At 45.0% G+C, this 13,651-nt stretch overlaps 1 protein-coding gene across 8 annotated transcripts in view; it reads right to left on the minus strand.

The window, feature by feature from the left end:
- Positions 1–6,226: 6,226 nt before the first annotated feature.
- Positions 6,227–13,651, minus strand: part of Cep152 (centrosomal protein 152) — a 76,695-nt gene continuing 69,270 nt past the window's right edge. For 7 of the 8 annotated variants that reach the window (XM_063248387.1, XM_023565925.2, XM_063248376.1 and 4 more), the window contains 5 exons: positions 12,937–13,033; positions 12,117–12,220; positions 10,352–10,508; positions 10,020–10,123; positions 6,227–7,423 (listed from right to left, as the gene is read on the minus strand). In XM_063248387.1, the coding sequence (XP_063104457.1) occupies positions 6,531–7,423; positions 10,020–10,123; positions 10,352–10,508; positions 12,117–12,220; positions 12,937–13,033 (1,355 nt within the window). In that variant the 3' untranslated portion in view covers positions 6,227–6,530. The remainder of the gene's footprint in view (positions 7,424–10,019; positions 10,124–10,351; positions 10,509–12,116; positions 12,221–12,936; positions 13,034–13,651) is intronic. The other variant, XM_063248371.1, reaches the window with a different exon arrangement.

Below are 13,651 nucleotides of genomic sequence, written 5' to 3' on the forward strand. Positions count from 1 at the left end.
CAACAGAGAATAATTTCTTAAAATAGCAACTTTAAAAAAAGAGCCAAATGAATTTTCTGTAGTCAAAAAGTGTAATAGAAATGAAAATTCCTAAGCAGATTAAATAGCAAGACTGAGATGACAGAAGAATCAGAAGAAACCTCAGAATCAGAGGTAAGATTAATACAAGTATCAAATGTGAAAAAAAAATGTAAGACGGAAGATAAACACACGGACCTTGAAGAGCTGTGGCCAACATTAAACATATACAAGAAGGGGCTGGGGATTTAGCTCAGTGGCATAAGCACCTGCCTTGCAAGCAGGCAGTCGTGAGTTCGATCCCTGGTACCGATAAAAATGAAAAAGACCAAAAAAAAAAAAAAAAATATACAAGAGCCCAGAAGACTAGAATAAAAAGGGGCATAAAATTAATTGAACTCTCACCATTCCTACCCAATATAATGCTTATGATTGGAACGATATAGTACTTAAGATTTTAGAACAAATTTAGAACAATTAGGCAGAGAAAAGAATAGGAGAAACACAAGGAAACAAACAAAATTGTGTGTGCAAACAAAACTTGCCCTTGTTTGCACACACTGTGATCCTTTACTTGGGAGATCCCAAAGGCTGCACCAGAACGCTTTTAGAACCAACACATAATTTCAGCACTTCAGAGGCTGAGGCAGGAGGATTGCTGTGAGTTTAAGGCCAGCTTAGGCTACAAAGTGAGTTGAAGGGTAGCCTGAACTGCATAGTGAAACCTTGTCTAAAAAACAAAACTCTTCTAAAATGATAAAGAACTGAGAATAAATAAGGAAAATAATTCTATTCATGGAAGGTTTTTTTAAAGTATCTAGGGATCAGTATAATTAAGAAAGTGCAAGACCTCTACACTGAAAATCTCAGAACAGTGAGAAAAAAAATTAACACATGAAAAAGATGGAAAAACTTCCCATGTTCATGGCCTGCCAGAATACTGTTAAAATCATGACCCACAGATTCAATGTGACCCCCATCAACACGCTAATAACCTTCACTGACCCAGAAAAATAACCCTAAATGTCTCAGCCACTTTTCTGTTGCTGGGACACAAGACACACACAGCTTAAAGGAGGAGAGGTTAGCTGTGGCTCAGTTTCTCTCCATGGTCAGCTGATTCTAGGGCAGAAACATGGCAGACAAAAAGCCGCCCACATCCGGAGATGGGAGGGAAATGTACTCTTCCAGCTCCTCCCCACAGGGATCCCTTCTTCAGGCCAGGCCCCACCTCCTCACCAGACATCACATGCAGATTCATCAGTGGATTGGTTCCCTGAGGAGGAAACCACCAACATCATCCGATCAGCTTCCGAAAGCACCACCTCTGAACACATGAACATTCTGGGGGACAATCTAGGTCTACATCCTGACCCTAAAATTCCTATGGAAACACAAAAGACCAAGAGTAACCAAAGCAGTGCTAAGCCCAAAGCCTGGAGGCATCACAATATCCAATTTAAAATTATACTACAAAGCTATAGACACAAAAACAGCATGTCACAAAAACGAACATATCAACCAATGGAACAGAATGGAGGATACAGAAAGAAACCCTTGCAACTGTAACTCTCTGGTTTTGGACACAAAAGCCAAAAATATTTTAGAGAAAGTCTCTTTCACAGATAGTGCTGGGAAAACTCATTGAAGAAGAGTGAAACAAGACCCCTATGTCTCACCCTGCACTACTAAAATCAATTCAAAATGGTTTAAAAAGCTAAGTATACAACCTGAAACTTACGCTGATCATGGTGGTGCACTCTGTAATCCCAGTACTCGGGAAGGCTCAGGTGTTTGAGCCAGGGCCGGGTAAATTACCAAGTCCTTGCCTCAAAAAACTTAAAAAAGGATATGAGGATTTAGTCCAATGTGAAGTCCCCTGATCCAATTCCTAGTACCAAACAAACAGAAACCACAAAAACTAAAACTGAAACAAAAAACTTGAAACTCTGAAACTGCCAGAAGAAATCATAGGGGGAACACTCAAGCAATAAGCACAGGAAAACGTGAATTAGAATCTCCCAGAATAGGAAACAGCAGCCAGAAGCAACAAATGTGACTGCATCAAATTAAAGTTTCTGTACAGCAAGGGAAACAATGGACAGAGTGAAGAGACCGCCTACAGTGTAGCAAACGGTCCACAAGTTTGTCCTGACAGGGAGCCAAATGAGAATGAAAGAGAAACAGGGAACTGATTAGAAGGGGGCTGGGGCCCTTCCTGGAGCAGACAGGAGCCCTGAATATCCGGCTCACTTTATCTTCACGCGCTCAGACATAGGCACAAGCAAGAGCAGAGCAGGGGACCCATCTGCCGCCCCCATCTGAAGTGCATGCCCAGAGAAACCACCGCTCTCCGCTGCATTGTTTTCCGAGAACCTGTGCGCTGCCAAAGGAGCACAGCTGGCCGCCTTTCTCCTTTGGGCTCCAGAGGTCAGTTAGGCCTGAGTTCTATCTGGTCCCCCACACTACAGAATCAGAGAAAAATCTTTGCCCAGTACGCTCTGGACAGGACTGGTATCTAAAATATGCATGTTTAAAAAAACACGCAAGGAACATGGAAAGTAAACAGCCCGATCAATCAACGGGCAAATGAACTGAACGGATACTTCCCAAAGAAGTGCAAACGGCCAAGAAGTATATAAAAATTTCCCACATTTTCAGCTGTCAGGGAAATGCAGATCAACTCTACACTGAGGTTCCATGCTGCTACAGTCAGAGTGGGTGTCATTAAGCACAGCGAAACAGGGCTAATGAGGGTGGAGTGGGAGGGATCACGTCTATGCTGCTGGTGGAAACATAAATTAGCACAGCCACTCTGGAAAATCAGTGTGGAAAGTCTCCTCAAAAGACTAAAAACAAAGCTACCGCCTGACCCACTCCTTGGTATATACCTGGAGGAACTATCTCAGCATACTATAGGGACACCTGAGTTCCTATGCTCTTAGCTGCACAGCTCACGATAGCCAAGATGTGGAACCGGCCTTGGGGTCCATCCACAGATAAACAGATACAGAAAATGTAGCACAGATACACTGAGGAGCATTACTGAGCCATAAAGAACAAAATTTGTAATTGGCAGGAAAACGGATAGACCATCACATTGACTGACATTAAAACAGACACAGACAAGTATCATATATTTTCCCTAATACGTGGAATCGTAAAACAGACAGTGTGAAAGTAGGAAGGAGCCCGTTATTAGACAAGAGGAAAGGAACAGGTACATGAGGGTGTGTGGGAGGGTAATGAGGAATAATCAAAATATACACATTGGAATGTGATATTTTATAAACTTAATAGGCACTAATAAAAGGAACACAAATTTTCCAAAAAAACTGAAGACATCAGGGCCATAAAATGTCCTAAACTTCATTTTTTTTGTTCTTGTCTGTTCAGACAGGGTCTTGCTATGTAATCTAGGCAAGACTTGCACTTTCCAGGTAGCCCAGGCTGGCCTTGGGCCTGTGGTGATCCCACTACGTTAGCCTGGGCGTTACAAGCCTGTACCACTGCACCCGGCCTAACCCTAACTTTTTAGAAAGGGTTAATGCACAAACCCCAGAAGCTCAACAAAACCTAAGTAGCATAGGCAGAGATCAATACAGTCCTGTGCACACCTGCTCAGCCTGGTGAACGTCACAGAGAAAATCTTAAAAGCAGTAGGAGAAAAACAACTCATCAGCAGAAGACAATGGTACGGTTAACAGCTGACCTCGCAGCATAAAGAATGGTAGTCCCAAGACAGTGGAAGCCATCTGGAGGCGGTGGCTGTTAAACAAGAACTCTAAATCCATCAAATACTGTCCTAAAATGAATCTGAAATAAACTGAGAGACTGAGAGAACTGTCCCTGGCATCTTGGGCTTACATGGAATACTAAAGGAAATACTGTAATGAAAGGACAAGAGACTTGGGAATTAAATGCATGGACAGAAATGGTTAATATGTGAGTATATGTAAGTATATATTAACATAAATGTACTATAAGTATGTGCCCTTTCTACTTCTAATTTCTTTACAAGATGTGTTTTTACAAAGAATAACTATTGACATTAGTTTTAAATATTGTTATACATGAATAATAAGATAAAGGTAATGTGGAAGAAAGTTGCTGTATTTTATCAGATGTTCGTCAGTACTAATCTGAAATAGACTAAAAAGTTAGATGCCCATTATAATACTGACAGTCACCACTTAGAAAATAAAAAAAAATAGTAAAAACTTGGGTAATTAACCTCATACACATAAACATAAAAGACAATAAAAAAGCAATTAATGAGAAATGTAAGATATTCAGAAAATAAATAGCAAAATGGCAGGTGCAAATCCAACCACAATTATATTCAACTTTCATGGACTAAAAATTCCAATGGAAAAGCAAAGCTTGTCTGACTGAACTAAACCCTCAATCCTTGGAAATAAGGCAAAACTACAGCACATCCAAAATTAGAGGGTGCAACTTAAACAATGTAAAGAGGCCAAAGTTTTAAACGTCCACATTAGAACAGTTTTACATCAACCATCTACCATTTTATAATAAAGGGTGAATTAAACCTAATCAAGCAGAAGGGAGGAAACAAAATCAGAATGCAAAGGAAAAAGTAAAAAAATTAAAAACCAAAATTCTCTAGAAGTCGTCAAACTTGAGAAACATTTATCTAGACTAAGAAAAATGAGGGGGCACAGAATACCAAAATCAAGAATGAAAGAGGAGTCACCATCACTGGGTACGGAAATTAAGAGAACACTATGACCACTTAATGTCCACGAATCAGATGAAATGGTCAAGATGCAAAGTAAAAACCTGTCAAACCCAGAAAAGACCTGAACCTTGTGAAGAGCTCTGTGACCAGAAATTACCTTTAAAACCCCTCCCTGCACACACAGCGTAGACTACACGTCTTCACCTGGCGTGTTCTGTAGGAACAGAGAAATAACAGCAGTCCCTCAGTGCTCCCAGGCAGAGGCAGAGAAATGCTTTCAACTCACCCTTAACCAGGGCCACCCATTCACCTAGGAAAGCCCGCGATCTGAGAAACCGAGAAAGCAACACCCCTGTGGATATATACGAGAAAACCCTTGAAACAGCGCAAGCAAATGAAACCCTGCAACGTGGTGAAAGCATCAACACCAGACAAGAGGGCACTTGTGTGATCACACTGCCTAAGCTGTGTCCAGCTCCCCTCAGGTCTGCCATCGCCTGGGTGCTGGAAACCCCGAACTCAAACTCCGAGATCCAGTGTGGGGTTTTGGGCTCATCTACATCCAGTCACCAGGCGAGGGGACAGAACTTTCCAAGTTCTCAAGCTTCACTTCTGGGTCACTGCTTTTTAGAGCCGGCAATCAGAGGATGAAAATGGCCTGGTTCTGGTGGACAAATTTACTGAGTTAACCTCAAAGTGTAATCCATAAAACATAGTCTAAAACTGTTTACAGAATCGCTGGAATACCCCTAAAATTCTCTTGCTCCTCTGGATGAATCTGAAAAAACTCATCTAGAAACATCTGTACTGCCGTAATCATGTTTCTGCAACCTGTCCTTAGCTCAGGATTACAAACTTCAACTATAACATCAGTCAGTCAGCAGATTCTGCACTACAAATGGAAAAGGTAATAATTTCGCACTTTTTACTACATAAAAAGGTTGATTTTAATTTGCAAAAGTTATTATCAGGTGAAAGAAAAAAAATGATGTCACCCAAAGACTCAAATCTCTGGATGATATCACAGGCGATTTAAAGTAACTCAAGCATCAACTGGAAAAGTTCAGACTAATATTTTAAGTTAAGAAACCAGGACAGAGCTATGCATTTTGTAACAAAATCCCTACAGGGCACAGGTTGAGACAGGGTCTCACTGTGTACATACCTCAGGCTATCCTTGAATACAGTATGTAGTCCAGACTGGTCTTAAACTCAACTGCCATCCCCCTGCCTCAGCCTCCTAGGGCTGGGATTGCAAACACACGTCACCATGCTTGGCCTATGAAACCTCTTTTAAGCACAAGGGCTAGAATTTTAAGTAGATATTTTTCAGGGAAAGTGCATCTATTTTAAGCCCATAGCTTTAGAAACGACAAACTTTAAAAATCAGATTTGACTGGTCATACATGCAAGTCAAGCTTCTATTGTACTTTTTCTAGGTGAATTTCAAATGTGATGTCAAGATAACACGTCTGTATCACACGATATAAAGTAACTCACAACAAGTGTAGATCACATGCAATTTTATTTAAATAACACAGCAGACTGAGCCAACTCAGGAGTATAAAAATAGATGGTTTAGCAACCAAATACAAGCACCACAAAACAGCAGGTCACATATTCGCCATCCGGCCTTTGGAAGATGAAGGCGACATAAATATCCCGAGGAGTTTTATGAGAATACTTTACTCGTAATAAAAGCTGTTATTAAAACATCTCCACGCAGGCAGAGCCCACGGCTTCTCCGGTCTGAAGCCTTCTCTTTCAGCTTCCCGTGGACGGACGGTGGTTCCCTCCACCTTGTGCATGCTTAGTCCGGGTGGACGAATGGGCTGTCGAAGCCACTGTCCTGCTGATTGGACAGGTGGGCGCTGAGCGTCTGGGAAGGCAGTGCACTGCTCAGAGTTCTGAACCCCGACTTCCCCCACGGAGCAGCCCTTGGGGAAGACGGGGGTCCCCGAGTCCTGTGTAGCCTTCCTGGCGGGGGACGCCTGGCTTCATCTGCACCACTTTCCTCTGTGGTGGAAAAGCCACTCGCTGCTGAGAAGGGCTCAAACTTCATGGGTTCACTGGGCACATCCAGGGTGCCTTGGGGCTGATCGCATAAAAATGACACCTCGAGACTAGGACAGGACGGCGTGGCGCTGTCCGAGAGCCAGCCCAGCGAGTCCGCCAGGGGCCCGCCATCCTTCACTGGCACTTCCTGGACACGAGAACCACTCGGCTGGCGAGTGGCGTCCTCCTCGAGCATGCACCCTGACTCTGTGAGCACCGGCCTGTGTCCAGCGCAGGGCTGACTGCCAAGGCTCCCGTGCGGGGCGGGCGCTGCTGGCTGCAGAAACGGGGCACAGGCCGGGGTGCTGCGTAGTTCTCTCCTCCCGGGTACAGCCAGGCCTCCTTCACCTTTGCACAGCGAGAACTCGGGAGAAATACTCTTTGGTGAAATGTCCTTGTGCTTGCAAGGACTGTCCCCAAACTGGAAGTCTGAAGGTGACCCTTTGAAGCCCACCTGCTTCAGGCCTGTGTGCTCGGGATCCTCCCAGCGCTTCTGCAAGTCACAGGCAGCTCTCTTGGTAACAGCCTGTCGGGGGCCGGCTGCTGTGTTCTCCTGGTCACTTCCAGGGCAGCTCAGGGCACTTGGGGCCACATCATTTGTCGATTCTTGAGCTTCAGCCAGCATCTCCGAAGCCAGGGGCAGTGCTGCTGCACATGAAGGAAAACAAAATCAGGGGAATGCACACTAGGAGAAAACTGACATGTAAAAAAGAATGCAGTGATGGTTATAAGTCTTCTCAAAAAATGCGAACGTACTTTAACCCTTCTTGAAGAAAATGCATCAGTGCCAGAACTGTAAAAAGTACTCTTTCATACCATCAAGGGAATAAAGCTCAGTAATTTTGTTGCTGGAATCTGATATATTGTTACTGTCATCCACCCAAGCCATCCCTTCTGCAGTAGCTGCTACAGGGTTTCAGAGCCAGCTGCAACGTTTTTGCTGATTCTGAGGTCAGAGATGGAGTTTGCCACAGAGAAAGTTTTCTAGAAGCAACCCAACAACCCAAGACACACACACACATGGATATGCGTGCACACACACCTCTGTAAAAGCTAACTGCATTCTGATTTTCTTGGCTGGGATCCCAAATCAGATCAGAAACACAACAGCCACACGGCATAAAACCAGAAAAGGCAAACCTCACAACACTGTGTCTTGATCTCTAGCATCCGTGGAAAGAGTTGGCTGTATCAGGACATTATTTGCACCATTATGCCAGATTTAGAAAATCATTTGAGGCATAAAAATAAAATTTCAGTAAAATTATATGAGGAATGTTTCATGGATTTCTGAATCATCGCTGTTTCAAATTTTCTAGAAATTCAAAAACTCCATCCTGACAGATTCGTTTTATATCTCCTAGGGTGACGGTGTGTATTGTGTGGTTTTGTTTTTTTTTTTCATTTTCCATGTATTTCTATCAGCTCATACTTTCTAAACTATGTTATACACAGAAAGAGAAGTTGTACTTTCTTACGAGTGTTCCGTTATTACTATGAACTATCATCAATCCATCTTAATGCTAATTTATCTCAACACTGAACTTCTCTTTATAATTTATCTAATGTCAGCATTGTGTTTGCTTGGTATACCACTCATCTTCCTTTTATTTTGCATTTTAGAAATTCTTATAAAAAAGGTAAATTCCTATTTGAAAGTTGTAGTTTTTGTTTCCGGTGGGGCAGGGGGACACTAGTAGGGACTGAACCCTGGGCCCTTGCACTGAGCTACAGCTCCAGATTTTTTTTAAGTTTGAGATAGGTTCACACTAAGTGTCTAAGTTTCCCGGGCTGGTCTTGAACTTATGACCCACCTGCCTCAGCCTTTTGAGTGCTGGGATTATAGTCACGTATGCCACCCCGGGCAAGCTGTGGGCTTTCATGTCAATTTAACCTGGTCATATTTATTTGACTGTTGATGCTATTCTTTTCCAGTTATCCAGGTTTTCTAGCTTTTTCTCCCTCTTTCCTGATTTTGTTAGATTGAAATTTTTTTCCAAAGTTTTCCTCTATTAATTTGAAAGTTATATGTTCCCTATTTCTTTGTTAGTCGTCTTTAAATTACAACACGTAGACATAAATCTGTACTTTTCCAGGAAGGGCTAGTGCTTTCAGTATCTACATTATCTCCCTGAAAATAACAATCTCAGTTTCTGCGATGCCTCCTCTGCCTCTTCTCTAAGGACACTACCCTCTATATTCTCAGGCCCCCTCATTTGATCCATAAACACTACTGCTGTAGGTAGGTACACATTGTATTGGTTTTGCTTCACTGTTAGCTTGATGCTTTCTCAGAGTGGTAGCTTTCCATCCATCTGTGTGATTCTTGGTTGAATGCTTGTCTTTGAGATGCTGTGAATAATGCGTCTGTCCTCTTACGCCAGGCATTAGGGAGTGAAGGAGCATGAGCTGCAGGTCATGAAGAGCTAGCAGCTGGGTAGGGGTGTCACTCAGCAGCACAGGCACCTGCGAGGTCATGAGTTTAATCCTGGTAAAAGCTAGCAGCTGGCGGCCTGGGCACCTGGGTCCCCTTCTTTCTGGCCTCTGGAAACTCTGCCTGCTCCTTGACCCACGCTTCTGTGGCTGCGGTCCAGCGGAATGGGAGAAAAAGAGGGAGGGAGACCACCTGGTTGTCGCTGCTCCACAACAGCAACTAATTACCCCGGAGGTAACCGCAGAGCCCAGAGCGCAGCGGCTTCACAGGGCACAGTCTTGGTATTTCGCCTACGTGTGGTTGTCATCGCCTGGCAGCGGACCTGAAGTTTCCCATCTTCAATCTTACACCATCTTCTTTCTCCCAGGAATTTCTCACAGCTTCTGGTATACTCATTACAAACTTTTCTCCCTTCTTTTTAAATATGTGTTTTATTAGTGCCTCTTTTATCTGCAAATACTGAGTTTCAGTGTGGTATTCCCATAGATGCATCTAATATATTTTGATTATCACCATTTAAAACTCAGTTATGGTTTTTTATTTTTTTCATTCTTTGCTTGTTGCTTAACAGCTTTTCTGGCCTAGCAAGGGTCAGAAGCAACACCAGGCAGCGGTGGGGATGCTCCGTTCACCTACTCAGCTGGAGACGCTCTGCTCCTCTGTGTAAATTTCCGGGTCAGGTGAACCCACACACACCACTTCATAAGCTGGCTCCCATTCCTTACCCTTCCACCCTTTTTCATACGAGAAACACTAACCACACACACAGAGGAGACAGAAAAGCCACCCAGGTGACCCATCCGCACGCACCTGGCTGTGTGGCTTTGCCCTGGAGCCGGTGAGAAGTTGGCGTTTCCAACAACTTCGCCATGGTGGCCAGTTTGCTAGCAGTGTGCATGATCTTTTTCTCGGCCCTGTGGGGAATTCCAGAGCACAAAACTAAAACAGTTTATGCGAAGAGATGACGTTTCCTAAGCTCTAGGATTTGTCTTCCCCTCCGCTCTGCCAACAGTTGGGCAGTGTCAACCCTAAGCCTCTCTGGATCCCCAGAGGTGGGTGGGGAAGGGCTCATTCCGGGGCTGCGGGAAATGCTCAGGGAATGACATGGCGCTGTTCCCAGCTGTCCGTCGGGCCGGGCTTACCCTTCGCCCTTTCCATCGTCCTGCAGGATCTGCTGCAGGCAGATCAGGTAGTACTTGCGCATCCTGCGGGCCGTCTCCTGGCGCTCCCGCAGCACCTCTTCCTTGACCATCTCTGCGGCCCTCTGCTTGCTCTCCTGGATGTATCGCAGCATGTCACCTGAACAGGGAGAGTCGCAGCGTGAGCACTGTGGCGGGGCGAGGGGACAGACCGCAGACCAACGTCCTGCGAGAGGAACTGGCTGGAGGGGGAGTTTAACCGTTGTGGGACACCTGGACCACCCCGGTCCACCTTCTCGGAAGGACCCAAGGGAAGCGACCTGATGGTCCTTCTGAATGGACAACAGCCACACATGGGAAGGGAGCGTGGTGGACTTCATCACATTCCAAAAACATGTGAACAAGGAAATGACATAAATATGCGTCACAGAAACACCAACATTGCAACCGGACGTGAGGCCCATGGGATGGGCAGGAAAGGGAGAGGAAAGCAGACACTGGGACGCGGCAGCAGGCGGTAGGAGGAGGAGCTGGGTTCTGGTTTTTCTCTTCCACCCGAAGGTCCACACTCCTTTGTTATTTCATGCCTAAGTAGCTAAATAAACACAGTGTCACAGCCCATGAGAGAGAAGAAGCCATGAGCAACAGAAGGCCACTGCCAGAAGGGTGCCGGCGGTCAGCTTTCTCCTGGAATGTACCCGAAGTCACTGCTCATGGCTATTAAACTCTCTTCTCACTGTTACCTCGAGGAGGCTCTGACTGGGCCTAGGATTAGTTAGGGCAAACTGCTGTTATTAGGCCCAGGACAACACCCCCCATCTGGACTGTCCCCGTGCTTATAAGTGAGGCTGATTCACATAGGGATGGCTCCATTAATGCCAGCAAGCATCTGAAAATAAGATGGTCTACGCAGAAATAGTAATGAGGTGATTTTTTCATTGAGTTGGAAAGTGAAGGGTCGACATACAACCTCCAGGCATCTCGACAGACAGACAGACAGACAGACAGACAGACACACACACACACACAATTAGAAGAAACGTTTATAGCTTCAGAAACTGCTCTGTCTGCAGAATGCACCCTGGGTCAGCACCAGCCAGAACTGAGATGCGAGTCCTCCTACGTGATACTGAAGGAGCTTTTTCAGAACAGTTCTGACATCCACTCACTATATTTGGAATCTGAGATCTGTTCTTGTTCTTTAAAAAAGTGAATACAATTTTAGGAGGCAAACACACATTTTCCTGTGCAAACACAAGTTGGTATGTTGTGACATACATGCACTTTGGGCAATCTGGGAATGAGAAAGGAGGACGTATTCTATATTGAGGAAACATAGACAAGATGCCGACCAAGACTTGGCAAACAAATTTACAGCTATTTGAAATAAAAATGAGAAATAACAGATTCCCAACTACATTCACTGCCCAAGGCCCTAAGAGTTTATACTAGAAAGTAATAATCACTAATTTAAAACTCACTTGCCATTTTCCTCACCACAACTTATTCAGATTGTAAGATTATTAAATTTGAAGTTTATAGAAATGTTTAAACAACAAAAATGGGATAGGCAGCAACATAAAAGTAATTCTATTTTCATGCCTCTTCCAAAGGACAGTATTTGGGCCAAACGACCCATGAGTACAAACTCTGAAAATGGTATTCATGGTATTAAAGGTAATTTTGGGGGAAATTCCCAGTTTATGTTTCACAGCAATAAAATGGCCCAATCCCTTCCTAAACCCCAGGAATGTCTTCAGAAACTTACGCTTAATCTTCTTGACAGCTTTAATGTACTGCCCACGGAGCTCTTCCAAGGCCTGCTGGTTGCTGGGCCGACAAGCGCTTTCCGCGGCCCCCTCTGACTGTGACCTGAGACAAAGCAGAGGTGGCAGACATACGCTGAGCGCACAGCTCCGCCTGAGAAACAGACACGGACTCCATGTCCCTACGCGAGCCATGAGAGGCGCTAAGGGCTCACACTCCAGGACGCCCACTGCACAGAAGGGAAGGGGAGTCAGTGCAGCGCGGTGCTGGCTTAGATAAGGAACAGTCGCCAGGCGTGGTGGTGCACGCCTGTCACCCCAGCACTCCGGGAGGCCGACCTGGGAGGATGCAAGTGCAAGCCCAGCCAGGCAGCTGAGCAACTTGGGGAGGACCTGAGTCAACATAAAAAGGAAAGAGCGGAGGATGTAGCTCAACACAAAGGCCCTGGATTTGATTCCCAATACTGCGAAAGAAAGGATAGAAAGGGGATAAAGAAAAGGATCAGCCGCGTAATGAAAATGTCTAAAGCTATTGAAAAGCATACAGTAGGAAAACACAAAAAACTAGGACAAATGCTTTCCTGATCATATTAATGAAGGGTTATCATAATCCAAATTTTAAAAACATGCTGTGCACATGGTATGTGTACAGAAAGTGGCTTAAATGATACAAATCAAGGACATAACCTGGAGTATCTTCTAAGGGTAGGGTCTGGGGTTTCCTTTTTCTCTTTTATAGTTTTTGCTACATAAAAAATAATAAGGGTCTGAAAATGTAATGCTACTTAGAAATAAGATGGTTCTAAAATAGCAAACATCTACCTTGGTGGCACTTTGCACAACGTTCGCAGCTCTTCCAATTTATTCTTAATGTCATTGTTTTCTTCTATTAATTCTTCAACAACTTTAGTATTCTCTTCTACAAAAGAAAGTTTCCAGTGCATCAGTTCCTCCCCACCCTCCCTCCCGCTGTGTCCCCAACACGCATGTCTGCAGCCTTGTTCCCAGCTGCTGTCCTGCCATCCGTCCCCGACAGCCCTGGTCCGACCACTCCCTGGTCTGTGTCAGCACTGAAAATCTGTCCTCCATGGCCCCCTTCCCTTGGGTTACACCCTGACAGGGAAGCGGTTCCCACCCGGGTCTGAGGCCACCCCATGTCCCCGTGTCTACAGTCAGTGCCCATCTATGTGGGCACTGAATAGTGACAATAAACTTCACCTGAAGTACGGGCCACTTCTGGAAATAATGTCAGATTTCCTATTCTCTGAGCTTTGCAAAAGATGAGGAGACCAGTAAGTCTGTGTGGTGTGAAACCAAACGAGCCTGAATTCTAGGGTCAGAGAGACATGGTTTAACTGGGGCCCGGCCTCTGAGCAGCTGGGCCCATCGCTGAGACTCTGTGGGCTGGGTTTCAGCCCCAGTGCTAGAAGCCTCAGAGACCGTGACAGCAGGAGGGCGGTAGAGGCAGGTCAACCGGCAAGCCCGTGCCCACCCACCCACCTCCACACACTCGCGGGCTGGCCCTGAGGCGCCTGGG

The sequence above is a fragment of the Cavia porcellus genome, unplaced genomic scaffold (genome assembly GCF_034190915.1).
Source record: "Cavia porcellus strain 051 isolate PalLab524CR breed Dunkin Hartley unplaced genomic scaffold, mCavPor4.1 scaffold_1, whole genome shotgun sequence".
Lineage (NCBI taxonomy): Eukaryota > Metazoa > Chordata > Mammalia > Rodentia > Caviidae > Cavia > Cavia porcellus.